The sequence below is a fragment of the Scardinius erythrophthalmus genome (genome assembly GCF_964197995.2).
Source record: "Scardinius erythrophthalmus genome assembly, chromosome: 16".
Taxonomy (NCBI): domain Eukaryota; kingdom Metazoa; phylum Chordata; class Actinopteri; order Cypriniformes; family Leuciscidae; genus Scardinius; species Scardinius erythrophthalmus.
This window is the reverse complement of record NC_138236.1, coordinates 39188242-39205436: the sequence shown is the minus strand read 5'-3', so window position 1 is coordinate 39205436 and position 17195 is coordinate 39188242. Positions and strand designations below refer to the sequence as shown.

Here is a 17195-nt window from a genome sequence, read left to right as displayed (position 1 = left end):
ACTGATGCAGATCTACACACACGCCTCTGAAACATGTTCCCTGAGCGCGAGGATCTGAGTGATGTAATGAACACACACACACAACGGCGTGATGCAAAGCTGCACTAGCGAACGCAACACTCACCAGATTTCCTAATCTGGCTCATCTTGATGTTCGAGGCTGCGGCCGCCTTCCTCTGAGAGCGGTCTCCTCTCGACGCCTTACGGTACTTGCGAAGCCAGTCGAACTTGGGCTCCTGCTTCGGGTGTTGCTCACACACATCTGAAGAGATCAAGAGACAAGTGTGTGTTTTATACCCAGAAGAATTAAAGCTCTATCAGTTTCAGAACAAACCCCATCGAGATGCTTGTCTGGGGCATTAGCGGACCCGTGTTGTGTCTGTGCCGTTCTGAGAAAGATAAAGAGGAACTCTTGCTCTCCCCTTCACCACTGATCTCTCTCTCTCTCTCAGAACTAGTTCACACTATCAGCAACATCTACACACACACACCAGTTTAACTTCCTTTTGCATGCCAATGTCAGAGTTTCTATATGACCACATGTTTTCTATGATCTTACCTTGCAAATTTTTTACATTCTTCCTGCTTCCTTTCCCCCTGAAGCTCGCCATCACGAAGGTCAAACATCACTTATTCCCTGATTTAAGCTTGACGAAATCACTTCAAATCAGGAAAACACGGATCCGCAATCCCATCTGCTGATCCCTCTGCGTGTTACACACCTACAGCATATCTGAACTCAGCTCCTCCTCTTACACCGCTCTGTCGGCTCTCTCTCGACGTGTGTGTGCTAAATCTAGCAGTTGTCTGAGAGTCGAGAGCGCTGGAAGCATCGGCCACTACGTCTGAGTCACTATTTTATGAAGAAATATCCAGTCTTCGGAGGCGGGATAGCTAGTCGTCAGTGCAAACGCTTATCACACACTGACTCCAAAAGTCACCAGGTGAATGAGTGACAGAACAGGTCAGCTGACGCCTGTCTTCACTTCAACAGGTTTCAGATCAGCATGAACGGGAAACACACGGCACAACTCGCTCGGCAGGATTGCTGAGGGTGGCGTCATGGTTTTCTTTTATCTTTCGTCTGCATCAGGGTGAATTCCCCCTATCTGATCGACCATTGCCTCTAAAATGATCTAAAATACCATTCAATGTGTTCGTAAGTCTTTCAAAAGTTTGGGTCGGAGGATTTACGCAAGAAGACTCTTCTGCTCACCAAAGCTGCATTTATGTGATCAAAAAACAGTAAGAACTGTAAAACTGTGAAATATTATTAGCATTTAAAATAGATGTTTTCTGTGTGAATATATAGTAAAGTATAATTTATTCCTGTGATCCTATAACCACAGGGTTCGTACAGATACTGTCAAATTCAATTCAAGGGCTTTTCAAGCACTACTTTTTTGGTTTTGAAGGACTACAATTAGAGAAAATGACTGCAGCGTAAAAACATTTACATTTTACATTTACATTTATGCATTTGGCAGACGCTTTTATCCAAACGACTTACAACATTGCATTCAAGGTACACATTTGACATTTTGTCAGTTCTTGCTTTCCCTGGGAATCAAACCCATGACCTTGGCGTTGCTAGCGCCAATGCTCTACTGTTTGAGCTACAAAAAGATTGTTTTATCAGTAAAATTAAGCAATTAAGCAAGTACCTTTTAATAAATATGTCTGTTTTCAGGGGTTTTCCAGGACTTCAATGTCAACAAGTCAAACTCAGGTACTTCAAGCGCTTTGATCACCTGGTACGAACCCAGTGACTATAACTGCAGTGCGACTTCTGACACCATTGACCACAGGGGCTTTCCCACCGGAGAGTTCTGGGAACTCAGTTCTGGGAACGAGCCACCGGGATGGATCCCCGAGAACTAATGGTTCCCTTAGGAACGTTTTCTGGTTGCGTTCGCACCGCCAGTAGGAACTCTGAAGTGACGTAAGACAAGCTTGTTGATGTGACTTTTATTTTGACGGGGGGGGGGGGGGGGTCTAACAGGGCTTGCATATCCGTGTTTATTAGTTTACGATCTGTCTAACAGTCCGGTCTAATACGTTATTAGATGGAACTGTTATGCATAGAAAGTAGACAGGAATGAACAGTTATTAGCGTATGGCGTGTGGTTGATGTCCAGTGTTGCGGAGCAGAAAGTCCCTCAGAGTCCCATTGGATTTTCTCCTCAGTGTAAAGGTTGAGAGGTCAATCTATCACAGTTTTCCATGTTCGAAGTTTCTGGAGTAAATGTATAGGCTATAATCTGTGTGTTTTACACAGCCTTTTTAAAAATGGCGGGTGCTGGTGTTTCGTTCGGCCAATCAGCGAACACTAACGTTACGGATAGTTCCTATAGCGCTGGTTTAGACCGACTCTGTCTGAGGTAGGAGTAAATTAGTTCCTCCAAAATTAGTTCCTAGAACTAAAATCGTTCCTAGATCCTGCGGTGCGAACACACCAAAATCCGGGAACTTCTGCCAACAGTTCCAGGAACTATGAAAGGGTTCCTCCGGTGCGAAAGCCCCTCATGTGATCCTGCCTGAACGGTTGTGTAAGTGTGTAGGAATTCAAGGTACCGGGATTAATTAGTTTAAATCTCTCCGATGTTTGGTGGAGGTTGGGAATTTTTTGGTACCATAAACTTGTGGTGTACATCAGGGATCGGTTTTGGGCCCGCTTTAATTCTCGCTGTATTTGCTCCCTAAAGGTTTGATTTTTTTCCGGAAGCATAACATTCCTTACCATTTTAATGCGGATGATGCCTAGGTTTACCCCCCCCCCCCCCCCCCCTTAAAATATGACATGCACTCTCTAGTCGCGTTTCCATTACCCTTCAAATTGCGTATTGAATATACGCCCAATGGAAACACGTCAAATTCTCAAAAAACTCCCATATATCGCAAAAGAGTTTTTACGCTCGCATGAGGTGCTTTTCAGGCAATTCAAAAAGGAATATTTCGCAAAACTGCAATGGAAAGTTTTTTCGCATTTACATCACATACGTAAAAGTCGATCATTCTTTAAAGATGGCGCGGGGTGTTTGGACAGAAGACGAGGCAGAGTTCGTCATTAAACTCATAAAAGACAAAAGAATTACAGGAATACTGGTTTCTAAACCACAAAGAAATGCCACAATTTATCCAGACCTTAAAGCAGAAATGAGGGACAAACACCCAGAAACTCTTCATATGTGCCGCTCACAAGTATAAGGGGCTTTCCTTGCCATGAATGCTTGGATAACACGCCTACGACTCCTTCCATTATAAATAATGGCTAAGATACATAAACCCACCAACATCCATCGCCATGATGTTTGGAATGAGATCGTGTGAAAGTTTCGTGCCAATCTGTAATGGCTTCTGTTGAACTGGCTCGCGGAGGCAAGAATCTAAAACTGAAACTGTGGTTTTTGGACCACCAGCTTCTACTAGACAGATACACTTTATTTCATACCCATTTGGGCCCTTTATCCGTGAATTCTCATGCAGACAATTTGGGAGTGCTTTTTGTTAATGTTTTTAGAGGACATGCTTTTATTTGCTCTAGGCTGGATTACTGAAACTCACCGTATCTTGGTGCGGCTCAGTCTCTCTCTCTTCATTTGGTACAGAAAACGCTACTTTTATTCTCTTCACAGTTTATGTATTTCATCGTTTAATTTTGTGAGATTGTTCAGCACTTTGGTCAGGCTGTTTTAAAGGTGTTCAAGGTCTTACCGCTCCACGCCCGGTTGACTTCTCCGAGGAACAGTCGGCTCTGAGATCCGAAAGGCAACTTCAGCTCCAACTCCTCGTCCAGAAACGTCACTCGTACTCGAGTGTCCGCACCTTTATAATGACAAAATAACTAGCTGTTGATAATCCCAGAGATGCTTTAAATTTGATACACAAGCTGTCGAGATTAACATAAACCCTCACCAACAACAGCAAGCTCATCTGGAGACGAAACTGTGGAGATATCAGAGAAAACCATTATAATAATGGAGCATATAAAGTATCCCTTCAGGTGTTTTAACTACATAATTCAGTCTTACCTTCAACAACTGAAAAGTCATAAGAAATGGGTATGATTTCGTCCAGTGTGACATCATCGCCAGTGATGGCCATTCTCCGATGGGAATATAGAAATAACCTGGAAAAAATATGCAACATCATCAGCTTGTCTTTAAGATTACATAACTTAAGTAATTAACTAAAAACACACTGTTATTGCTAAGATATCACATGCTATTGTTAAAAGGTTTATATTAATGGTTCAATAATATATCAGTAATAACCAGGCTTCTCATATATATTTTGGTAACACTGTACAATAAGGTTCATTGGGTAACATAATGAACTGCACTTATACAGCATTAATCTTTGTTACTGTTAATTTCAACGTTTACTAATGCTTTATTAAAAGCTTGTTAACATTAGTTAACACCGTGAACTAACATTAACAAACATTAATAAATACATTAACAAACGTATTGCTAATGGTTGCTAGTTCATGTTAGTTAATGCATTAACTAATGTTAACTAATGAACCTTATTGTAAAGTGTTACCATTTTTCCTCAGAAGGGACTGTACATTTGAAACTTTTATAAAATTTTAAAATGTTATTTTTCCATTATTATATATTAGTCTCAAATACATGCACTAACCCCATACAAAATATCAAATATGACCTGCATGTTAGTGCTACTGTTGATAGTCTGAACTCACGCATGTTCGTTGCTCTGCTGCACCAGGCCGATCAGTTTGCTCTCTCTCACATTATTCCGCAGTGAAACACACTCCACAGCATGTGCACGGCTGCTAAGGATATATACATGCTCATACAACACAATATATTACGTTTTCGACCACCAAAATATTAGGATGATGACCTACGTTCACTTCACAGTAAGAACAGCCATTTTAGTTTACTGTACATTCTGGCGACATCTGGCGGACATGTCAGGAATTACACACTGAAATTTCCTTTTCCCTTTAAAACTGGGCATGCTCAAAAAAGACATGCATTGTAAGCAGAAATTAGGATTATACGGACTACGCGATATTCTTTATAATTAAAGCTTGATCTACACTGGGTATGTTTAAATAGTATAAAGTTTCGCACCAAGTTACTATGCATTAAAACATGCAAGTCAAATTCAAAAGCACGTCTTTATTTTGAACAGAAAGAGAGATAGCGGTGCTGAGAGGATACTATCTTGCAGTTTTCCCCTTTTGCCAAAGTCTCTTGAATTGCCACGGATTGATCCATTATTCACAGCAAGTCTGGAGCCGATACTTCTTCAAGCGCAAGACGTGTCATTTAAGATCGTTTAATGTGCGTGTGTGTGTGTTCGTGGTTTCCTCAGCGACTTCCCTCTGTGCCACGCAGCAGATCCAGCTGATCCAGCTCATCTTCATCAGTTTATCAGCATCTGTAGTCGCTTAAGAAGAGTCTCGGATGAAACCACTTCTGATTGTCCTCTTCTTTATTACTTTTCTTCTGACCGTCAAACACCAAACTTGGCAGAATCAATGGTCTCAAATCCCACCCACTCCTCTTTTACTGCAGATCCACTAGGTGGCGCTATAGGGATTTTATTTTAGCTTATAGAATCTGGTGTTTTAAACATCATGTTTGTCCTAGGCTACTATCTCTGAAATGTATATAGTATGCATACTGTAATAGTATGCATATTTTCTGTGTAGGGTTAGGGCTCTGTTTGGTATGGAATGCTAGTATACTACTTTTAGTTCGAACAGAACACATTCTAAACAGAATATGTCAGGGCTCTCCAGTCAAAATAATATATTACTTCTGCTTTAGGATTCATCACGCTGGAATTGGAAAGTCGAGTCAATCATTGCATTGTGGGAAACAGTATCTTAGGCAGTGCATTCCCGCCGTGTACTGTACATGTTGTAGCCTAGAATAGATTACCCAGACATCTCTTTTAAAATGTGCATACCTTACATGCTACTAGGTGTACTACACATGCTGAAGTGTAGTATTCACTGTATAAGGGTAGTATGTGTTGTAAGTAGTGTAGTATGCACTGTAATAGTGTAGTATGTAGTGTAGTGTAGTATGCACTGTAATAATGTAATAATGTAATGTGTAGTGTAGAATGTGCTGTAATTGTGTTGTATGTGTTTTATGTAGTGTAGTATGCACTGTTATAATGTAGTATGTAGTGTAGTATGCACTGTAGTAGTGTAGTAAGTGTTGTATGTAGTGTAGTATGCACTGCAAAGGTGTCACTGTAACAGGGTAGTAATGTAGTGTAGTATGCACTGTAATAGTGAAGTATGTAGTGTAGTATGCACTGTAATAGTGAAGTATGTAGTGTAGTATGCACTGTAATAGTGTAGTTTGTGTTGTATGTAGTGTAGTATGCACTGTAATAGTGTAGTTTGTGTTGTATGTAGTGTAGTATGCACTGTAATAGTGACGTATCTAGTGTAGTATGCACTGTAATAGTGTAGTTTGTGTTGTATGTAGTGTAGTATGCATTGTAATAGTGTAGTATGTGTTGTATGTAGTGTAGTATGCACTGTAATAATGAAGTATGTAGTGTAGTATGCACTGTAATAGTGTAGTATGTGTTGTATATGTAGTGTAGTATGCATTGTATAGTATGTGTTGTGTGTAGTGTAGTATGCACTGTAATAGTGTAGTATATAGTGTAATGGTGTAGTATGTGTTGTATGTAGTGTAGTGTGCATTGTATAGTATGTGTTGTGTGTAGTGTAGTATGCACTGTGATAGTGTATTATGTAGTGTAATGGTGTAGTATGTGTTGTATGTAGTGTAGTATGTAGTGTAATGGTGTAGTATGTGTTGTATGTAGTGTAGTATGGAAGGTAATATCCTTGACCCATATCTGAGTATTGAATATGTCTCCTCTCAGTCTTTCATTAATGTGAATACTAAATTCCCAAGCCTTTTAATATACTAATATAGATTTAATATAGACTGGTTTGGTTGATCCAATACAGCAGTTTAAAAAAGAAGAAGTATGTTTTAGGAGAATGTAAAGCACAAGAAAATGTACAAATAAACGCTAGGCTGGGTGCTGAGAAGATAAAGCATTTTTTTATTCATTTCAAAAGCAGTTTATTAAGATCTATTGCTTGTGTAAAGATGAAGCTGGTTATCATATCATGTTACTATAAATATATCAGTATGTCATTGTTTTCATATATAAGCAGTACAGAGAAATAAAAATCATCGCAACCCTTATCAACCGAGCTGTCAAAATCTTTATCATGAACTTGATTATATTGTCAGTACATTAGTGTTATCCGGCAAAGTTATGAAATCACATGTCACTTAATAAAATAAACATAAACTATGCATTTAGATCTGTACACCTGCATTTAATAAACACATTTCTCTGAAAAAATAAAGCTTTATGTTAATAAGTATGGGTTTTACCCACAGGCTTTTTATATGTCCAATATTATAAATGCATTATAAATATTTTACATTGTCTAATTTCCATTTAGATGCATAAAGTGCGTATTTCATTTGTTTGGGGTTAACTGGTTTGTACTTAAATATTATTTTGCAAGGTGAAATCTGCCTGGTTTGAACAATCAGTTTGTTATTTTATATAATTAGTATCAGAAATTGGATTATCTAGGCATTCTAAGGAAATTCTTTGGAGTATTTTTGAGTAATATGGAATATAAACTTGGTTGTCACAATAAATATATAGATATATTTTTAGAATGCACAAAACCTGTGTACTACAGACAAAACAAAATATGAGTACGAGAAATAAGCTTCAGATAAAGACATGATTGACTACAATCAAAATGTATACATACATACACTCTGAGATAAGTTTGTAAAAACAAAAGGGTACTTTCCCTAGTGATTTTTCTCTGGTGTTTTGAATTATGTAGTGTAGTATGCACTGTAATAGTGTAGCACTTGTATGTAGTGCAGTATCCACTGTAATGGTGTAGTATGTGTTGTATATAGCATAGTATGCACTGTAATAGTGTGGTATGCGTGTACTATGCACTGTAGTAGTGTAGTATGCACTGTAATAGTGTAGTATTCAGTGTAGTATGCACTGTAATAGTGTAGTATGCACTGTAATAGTGTAGTATGTAGTGTAGTATGCACTGTAATAGTGTAGTACTTGTATGTAGTGCAGTATCCACTGTAATTGTGTAGTATGTGTTGTATATAGCATAGTATGCACTGTAATAGTGTGGTATGCAGTGTAGTATGCACTGTAATAGTGTAGTATGTAGTGTAGTATGCACTGTAATAGTGTAGTATGCAGTGTAGTATGAACTGTAATAGTGTAGTATGCACTGTAATGCTGTAGTATGTGTTGTATGTAGTGTAGTATGCACTGCAATGCTGCAGTATGTGTTGTATGTAGTGTAGTATGCACTGTAATGCTGCAGTATGTGTTGTATGTAGTGTAGTATGCACTGTAATGCTGCAGTATGTGTTGTATGTAGTGTAGTATGCACTGTAATGCTGCAGTATGTGTTGTATGTAGTGTAGTATGCACTGTAATGCTGCAGTATGTGTTGTATGTAGTGTAGTATGCACTGTAATGGAGTGGTATGTGTTGTCTCTAGTGTAGGATTGAAGGAAATGCCCTTAAACTTAACGGAAAAGGTGAAGTTTAACGTTCTCCGGTTTGTTGCTTGCCAAAAAAGAGCAAGAATTAATAACAGATACACAACTCAGTAACAATCTGTATGTAAGAATAAGCAAACCTCATATTTGTTGCTTCAGTGTTATATATATATTCCTGGGTGGATGATTTCAGTGAAATAAAGAATCAACAACAGGCACCCTCCCACCTGACAGAACTCTCTATGGATGCCCACGGTAAAGCTTATTTGGCATCTATACACATATATACACATGCGTGCATTCTGCTTTTCACATGGATCTTGTACACACACACACACACACACACACATACACACACCTTCATGCTTATATCACAAATAATGCAAAAGGGACAGTAAAAGAAGTACAGACAGCTTTAAAACAAACATACACTTTCTGCGCTTTCTTGGATTGCTTGTAAATGTGACTTTGTTGCACTCAAGTGAAGACTTTCAGCATCCAGAAGAGCAGAAGAGAGGCGATCAGCAGCGCGGGAGAGTGAGGACCCCTGGTGGCGGAGCTGGGCATATTCACGTCACCGGTCAGTTTGAGGCACGAGGCGGTCGAAGTGGCATTGCAGCACTCCAAGTAGCAGGTAGTAACGGAGGTTGAACAAACCGGCATCTTTCTGCAATCGTCACTGCAACCTGCTTGCCAGCTCTCTATGCTGCCAGATGTTGTCTTTTTTAGCTAAAACAAATGAGACAAGGATTATGTTTCGATTTAACATGAGCATTTAGCATCAGAGCAGATCCTTTAACTGAATATCACATGGTTTAAAGTCAACATGAAATGAAATTAAAATTTTCCCTATTTACTGTCTTAAAGGGGACCTATTATGCCTTTTACAAAGTCTTGATGTTGTTCTCAGGCTCTACTAGAACAGGTTTTCCTGCTTGAATGTTGATTATTCTCCTCATATTCTCCATTGTTGCGGCTCCTCTCTTCCCAGTCTGTCAGTAACGCTCTGTTTACTTCCTGTCTCTATGAAGCCCCTCCTTCTGAAAAGCACACTGTGCTCTGATTGGTCGGCTGGAGCAGTGTGTTGCGATTGATCGAGTGTATTTGGGAAATGTCCCGTCCCTTATCATAACCGCCAGTTTCAACACACTACTAACTAACTCAACCAGGCCCCGCCCCTTTATTTTGCGAATATTGTGACGTGTTCGTTCCCGGAAGAAAACTCAAGACTACAATGGAGGCATTTCAGGGAGTTCAATAACAGTGACACTGATATAGAGAATAACTGGAGCTTTACAGAGCTTTTTCATGCTCAAACAGCAACATTGCACACTACAGACCAGTGAGCGTGGAGAAAAGGATAATAGGTGCTCTTTAAAACGTTGCTTAAGACCTTACAGTTTTTCTCAAATGTTTACACACAAATACTGGTACTTGAGACATAATGACCACAACATGTAACTCATTCACCAACCCCCTGAACCAATTCTGCTAAACTACAAGCACAATTCCTGCTTTACACTCAAATTGCAGTTCTAAAACACACTTTTTTCAAAACACTACACACACTTCTCTGCTTTTGGCACAATTTTCATGCAGAAAATCTCTTGTTTTCACAAGGAACACACTGCCATTCAGATATGCACACTGACTCATCACATGGGCAAACACCCGTCACACAGTTTTACAATTAGCAATCAGAGCTTTAGCATAAAAGGGCAACAGGAGATCTCCTCAATGGAGCAATGGATGCCAACATTGGATTTTTTTTATTACTGTAACTGTATACAGTAAATTCTTCTGTTGTTTTGTATGTAGACCACTGTAGTCCTACTTTGTGTTGGTTGGGATGTACACTGATGGTTTGTGTGTGTCATTTGAAAACAAAATACCATTTTGAGAAGAAATAACATTGTTTTGAATGTAAAGTTTCATTTTGCAGGAGAATTGAGGGGTTTTGCCCATTGTGTGTGTGTTTTTTGATTTGTGTGTTTAATTAACCAAATTAACTGATATAAATAGTAGTGTAGAACATTGCATAGAAACTGTGTCTATTCCTCGTTTAGTGCGATCAAATAATAAATCTACTGCAGGATCTAGGAAAAATCTAATTGTTATTAAAACAGAAAATGTTGCTATTAGTAAACAAAAACAATTTCTAAAGCTAGGTCTTTTAAACATTAGATCACTCACACCTAAGGCAGTTATTGTAAATGAAATAGTCACAGATAATAGCATAGATGTACTTTGCCTTACTGAAACCTGGCTTAAACCAAATGATTATTTCGGTCTAAATGAGTCTACTCCATCAGGATACTCCTATAAGCACGAGCCCCGTCTGATTGGTCGTGGCGGCGGTATTGCAACTATCTATAGAGATATTCTCAATGTTACTCAGAAAACGGGTTATAAGTTTATTTCATTTGAAGTACTTGTACTAAATGTTACGCTCTTAGATGATAGAAAAACATCCCTATTATCTTTAGCCTTGGCTACCGTATATAGACCACCAGGGCCTTACGCTGATTTCCTAAAAGAATTTGCAAATTTTCTCTCAGATCTATTGGTCAATGTCGATAAAATATTAATTGTTGGAGATTTTAACATACACGTAGATAATCAAATGTGCAAATGTATATGTGCTCAATATGCTGCCACTTGGAAATATTATAAGGAAACATGGAATTAGTTTCCATTGTTATGCTGATGACACTCAACTATATATTTCATCACGGCCGGATGAAAACGCTAAATTATCCAAATTGACAGAGTGTGTTAAAGATATAAAAGATTGGATGACGCACAATTTTCTTTTATTAAATCCAGATAAGACAGAGGTAATACTTATCGGTTCAAAAAACTGCCCACAAAACCTCTCACAATACAACTTTAACATAGTAGGGTGTCCTGTTACTTTATCCTCTACAGTAAAAGACCTGGGTGTTATATTAGATTGTAACTTGTCTTTTGAAAATCATATTTCATATGTTACAAAAACAGCATTTTTTCACCTTAGAAATATTGCTAAATTACGTAACATGCTATCTGTTTCTGATGCAGAAAAGCTAGTTCATGCATTCATGACCTCGAGACTAGATTACTGTAATGCTTTATTAGCTGGTTGTCCTGCATCCTCAATAAACAAGCTACAGTTAGTCCAAAATGCCGCCGCTAGAGTTCTTACTAGATCAAGAAAGTTTGACCATATAACACCAATTTTATCATCACTACATTGGTTACCTATAAAGTTCCGTATTAATTACAAGGTATTGCTACTGACTTATAAAGCCCTAAACGGCTTAGCTCCAGTTTATTTAACGGATCTTCTATCGCCCTATAATCCATCACGCTCTTTAAGATCACTAAATTCGAGGCTTCTGGTCATACCTAGGATATCCAGATCCACCAAAGGAGGGAGAGCATTTTCACATTTAGCACCAAAACTCTGGAATAGCCTTCCTGATACTGTTCGTTGCTCAGATTCGCTCTCCCAGTTTAAAATTAGATTAAAGACGCATCTCTTCGGCCAGGCATTCATATAATATTTTAATCTTACAGTTAAATCCGGTCTCTACTTCATAAACGCCAGAGGAGAACTGGCCCCCGACTGAGCCTGGGTTCTCCCAAGGTTTTTTTTTCTCCATTAGGTCACCTAATGGAGTTTTTCGGTTCCTTGCCACTGTTGCCTTTGGCTTGCTCAGTTGGGGATACTTAATTTGATTAATCGATTCAACAGTGCTATTGATCTGCATTACCAAACGTGGATGTTTTACACCAGAAACAAACACTGATGTACTATTTTATTTAATACTGTGAAGCTGCTTTGATACAATCTGTATTGTGAAAAGCGCTATATAAATAAAGTTGACTTGACTTGACTTGACTTATTATGACTCCATGGGATTAGAAAACCTTTTTCAATGCTCCATTCGCGGGTCATTATGTATCAGCACTTCAATCCCGCTGCCAAGCCACACAAACTGCCCTACAGGACCAGTAGACAAACTTGTTTCATCTTTTACCATATCGCCTATCACACCATTACAGTGCATATCCCTAAATCACTTGTGTCTATACTGTAGATCTGAAAGCCACCTCCTACCTGAATGTAACCTTGCGACCTCCTTGTCCAGCGGTGAGTGTTATCCAATCACTACCAATTATCACTGCCCCACTTACAGTTTTTCTCAATTGTTTACACACATTTTCTGGTACTTGAGACATAATGACCACAACATGTAACTCATTCACCAACCCCCTGAGCCAATTCTGCTAAACTACAAGCACAATTCCTGCTTTACACTCATATTGCAGTTCTAAAACACACTTTTTTCAAAACACTACACACACTTCTCTGCTTTTGGCACAATTTTCATGCAGAAAATCTCTTGTTTTCACAAGGAACACACTGCCATTCAAATATGCACACTGACTCATCACATGGGCAAACACCCGTCACACAGTTTTACAATTAGCAATCAGAGCTTTAGCATAAAAGGGCAACAGGAGATCTCCTCAATGGAGCAATGGATGCCAACATTGGATTTTTTTTTTTACTGTAACTGTATACAGTAAATTCTTCTTTTGTTTTGTATGTAGACCACTGTATGTACAACTTTGTGTTGGTTGGGATGTACACTGTGTACATTGTTTTTGTGGGAAAAATAAAATATATTTGTTACCATGTATTTGTGTGTTCTGAGTATAAAAACAATATTCTCAAATATTTTACAACACACTTATGTATGTTCTGTCTGTGGTCAGTGTAACACTGAACAAAAAAAGGCCTAAATCATCATGACGACTGGAGAATAAGTGTTTTCCATTCATCATAGTGTTTTACATTGAGCACATCAGTGTTCAACTGGTTCTTATAAATGTCTATTCATGTGATGGTTTGTGTGTGTCATTTGAAAACAAAATACCATTTTGAGAAGAAATAACATTGTTTTGAATGTAAAGTTTCATTTTGCAGGAGAATTGAGGGGTTTTGCCCATTGTGTGTGTGTTTTTGGATTTGTGTGTAGAGTTCTGAGAATATGAGGCATGCTTTCAGAAAATGTGTGTAAACAATCGAGAAAAACTGTAATTCCACTGTAACAGTGACCAGTGCTCACCTTTCCATCACAGTCAAAAGTCTACCCCTTGGTCGAGGCATACTCTCACCACACCCCTACCCTCACTCTCCACATCGGATGTACTCATGTAGAGGAGATCTCGCTGCTGGTTCTGGAGGGCTCAACTGGGACGCACTTGGCTTAAGATTAACTCTCCTCAAATATCTTGGACCACTGGTGAGGTTCTGGCCTCAAATAAGAAATGCTTCCTTGACGGTCTTCAACTTCCCAAGAAGTCCCTAAAACCTTTGTGGGTGCACACACCGTAACTCTCAATGCCATCATGGTGGAGAGCCCTTAAGAGATAGTAAGATGGCCATTCCAGCCGAGTACCAGAAATTCGAAACAAGATGCTAAACAACCACCTCACCGGTCATGGGACTGATCTTCAATCGACAGCCGGGTGCAATACCTGGAGGAGTATGTAGAAGAGGCTCTTTGCCAGGGCTACATCTGCCCTTCTACCTCCTCTGCCACTTCCAGAGACTTGCGGCTATGTATTGATTATCGAGTACTCAACCAACACACCATCAAGTACCGATGCTCTCTTTCCCTGGTTCCTGCAACCCTCAAGAATCTTAGAGGGTCCAAGATCTTCACCAAGCTGGACCTGCGTAGTGCGTACAACCTCATCCGGATAATAAAACCCACTGGGCACTACGAGTAATGCCGTACTGGTTAATGCCATACGGGCTAGTCAGCTTACCCTCGGTATTCTTGGGATTTATGAATGGTGTTCGGGGAGTACCTCCATCACTTTGTGAAGATCTACATCAATGACATCCTGATCAACTCCTGGAATGAGACTGACCATCATCTCCACATTACGCAGGTCCTCCAAAAGCTTCGGGAAAACATACCTCAAACTTGAGAAGTGTGAATTTCATCGACCCTCTATTCAGTTCCTCGGATACGTCATTAATGCAGTTGGAGTGCAGATGGACCAGGGGAGGTTGGAAACTGGCCAATTCCCTCCAAAAAAAAGAACTACAACGCTTCATTGAATTCGCCAACTTCTACAGAAGCTTCATCTCCAACTTAAGCAAAATTGCCTCCCCATTAACCTCCCAAGCCTCTGTTCTGGACAGCAGCAGCCACAACCACCTTCCAATGGCTGAAGGAAGCATTCACCACCACACTTACGTTCGCCCACCCTGACACAGGGCATTTGATTGTGGTCGGATGAGAATTATATACCATTGCGACACCCTATTGGATTGTACACGATCCATCGTGTACATCGTCTGCTTCTAAAGTTGGACTTTTTGGCGGTTTTGAATTTGATTGTGCGGGTAAAAAAGGGTTTGGGCGGCTGGACAAAATTTGGGCTGGTTTGGGGTCAGTTCGGCGGTTTTCAAACATTTTAAAGTCTAATTGATTTAAAACCTAAACTAAAGTGTGCATTTAGTCCATAAAATCAGTCATCATGACATTACTGTACACACACGCCTATGCAGATTCAGCTGGTGTTGTTGTTGACGTCACCGACGAGCACGCACTTCACGCCAATCAGCGATCAGCAGGCAGATGCGATTTAGCGCGATAAGTTGTAGCTGTATGTTCAAGTGATCGCTAATGCCAAAGGGACATACTATACAGTAACTTGTATCTGCAGTAAAGAGTGAGATAGTGAGCACATGTGGTGGGAGATGAGTACACATTTAATACACATGTGTACTAAAAACGTACACGTGGTGGGAGATGACTCGATGGTGAATGTAACTCTGAGAAGAGAGCACAGTTGAATAACTTGAATTGAAATTGAATATGAACGACTCCTGTCCATGGTCATGTGCACACTGGCCTAACCTTACCAGACATCGGCAACTTTTACACCGTCCAGACTGCATGCACTCTACTTGTCCCTGAAAGCTGCTGAAAAAGGTTTGAATCAACAGTGAATCAGTTTTGACTGCTAAATTCTGCGTTATTTTCTGCAGTGTGTACATCCGAGGGTTAAAGTCATCAGTTCATGTCTTGATTGCCGTTTTGACAGGGTCCAACTGGACATTTTAGTCATATTTGCTAATTCTCCTTAATTATTGCCCTGTTTTGATCTGTTTTCCTGGAAAATTCATTTATTTTTTATTTTATTGTATCATCGTTATTAATTTTATCGTTTTAAGGAGATAAAAATGGTGCTTATCAACCTTGAGTGGCATGGTAATACAATTATATCTCATTATTTTGGCAGTAAAATTTTGGGCGTTTTTTTCTTGGAGTGGGCAGGTTTTGGTGAGCTTTTGGGCTGGAAATCACCGTCCCAATCTGGCAACACTGTGCACCATTACAATACTTATAGGCAACTAGTCATCATATCTTCTGCTCCATGAAACACATGTTAATGCTCAGTAGTACACATATATGGTTCTTTAATGTATTTGCATTGTGCATATATGCGGCATATATGCGGCTGAAACAGTATCCTAGTGCATCCCAAATTTTTCAACATTAACATTTTAATATAACAGTATCGTCATTATGGTCTTTAGAAAAAATTTTTTTTTAGGAGGTGGGGTAGTGCACTATAGGCCCCTGTGGCGCGACCTAAGCTTTTGTCCTTAATGGCATTTTTTTCCTTACATTAATTTTATACTTTAAGTAGTTTTGAAACCAGTACTTTTACACTTTTACTTGAGTAAAAAGCTTGAGTTGATACTTAAGCTTCTACAGAAGTCTTTTTAAACCCTAGTATCTATCCTTCTACCTGAGTAATAAATGTGAATACTTTTGACACCTCTGATTACCGCAACCTGGAGTATCTACTTGCGCAACTTCTGAATCTTCGCCAGGTTTGGCCTTTATTCTTTACCAGATTGAACTTTACAGTATTCTACCGACCTGGATCAAAGATTGTGAGGGTAGATGCACTCTCTCGTTTGCCATCTCCAGACTTTCTGACGGTCCCTCCTGAGAACATCCTTCCTCCACCCATAATCATCATCAGCCCTATCCAATGGTCCCTTGAGGAACAAATCGCCAAGGCCACTCAGTCTGAACTTGTTCCGCTGTGAGTTCCTGAGGGAAGCTCTATGTGTCATCTTCTCTCTGCATTTCCCTCATGGACTCAGGTCACTCCTCCTCGGGCTTTGGTCACTCAGGCATTCAGCAAACCTTATCACTCCTCCGCAATCGCTTCTGGTGGCCAATTATGTCTCAGGACGTTCATCGGTTGGTAGGATGTCCCATTTGTGCCATCTCTAAATCTCCCAGATACCTGCTGGAGGGAAAGCTTCTAAACCTGGGAGTAGATTTCATTACTATCAGTCCGGGTCCTTCACAATCACATGCATTCTAATGGTAGTAGATCTATTTGCTAAGGCCTGCAACCTTCGAGGCACTTTTCCACCAAGTCTTCAGAAACTACGGCCTTACCTGAAGATATAATTTCCGATCGAGGTCCCCAGTTCATCTCAAGATTGTGGAAGTCATTCTTCTAGGTGTGTCAGTGAGTTTAAGATGACTCCTGGTCAGGTGAGCCATTGGAGGTTCC

At 39.6% G+C, this 17195-nt stretch overlaps 2 protein-coding genes across 2 annotated transcripts in view; one reads left to right on the top strand and one right to left on the bottom strand.

Moving 5' to 3' along the window:
• Positions 1 to 5491, bottom strand: part of inpp5b (inositol polyphosphate-5-phosphatase B) — a 51317-nt gene extending 45826 nt beyond the window's left edge. The window contains exons 1-6 of the mRNA XM_081388468.1: positions 5193 to 5491; positions 4706 to 4785; positions 4032 to 4129; positions 3916 to 3945; positions 3715 to 3825; positions 125 to 262 (exon numbers count right to left, since the gene is read on the bottom strand). Coding sequence (XP_081244594.1) covers positions 125 to 262; positions 3715 to 3825; positions 3916 to 3945; positions 4032 to 4129; positions 4706 to 4785; positions 5193 to 5249 — 514 coding nt within the window. The 5' untranslated portion in view covers positions 5250 to 5491. The remainder of the gene's footprint in view (positions 1 to 124; positions 263 to 3714; positions 3826 to 3915; positions 3946 to 4031; positions 4130 to 4705; positions 4786 to 5192) is intronic.
• Positions 1 to 17195, top strand: part of LOC308704148 (NLR family CARD domain-containing protein 3-like) — a 1230758-nt gene that overhangs the window by 255391 nt on the left and 958172 nt on the right. The gene's annotated exons all lie outside the window — the stretch shown is intronic.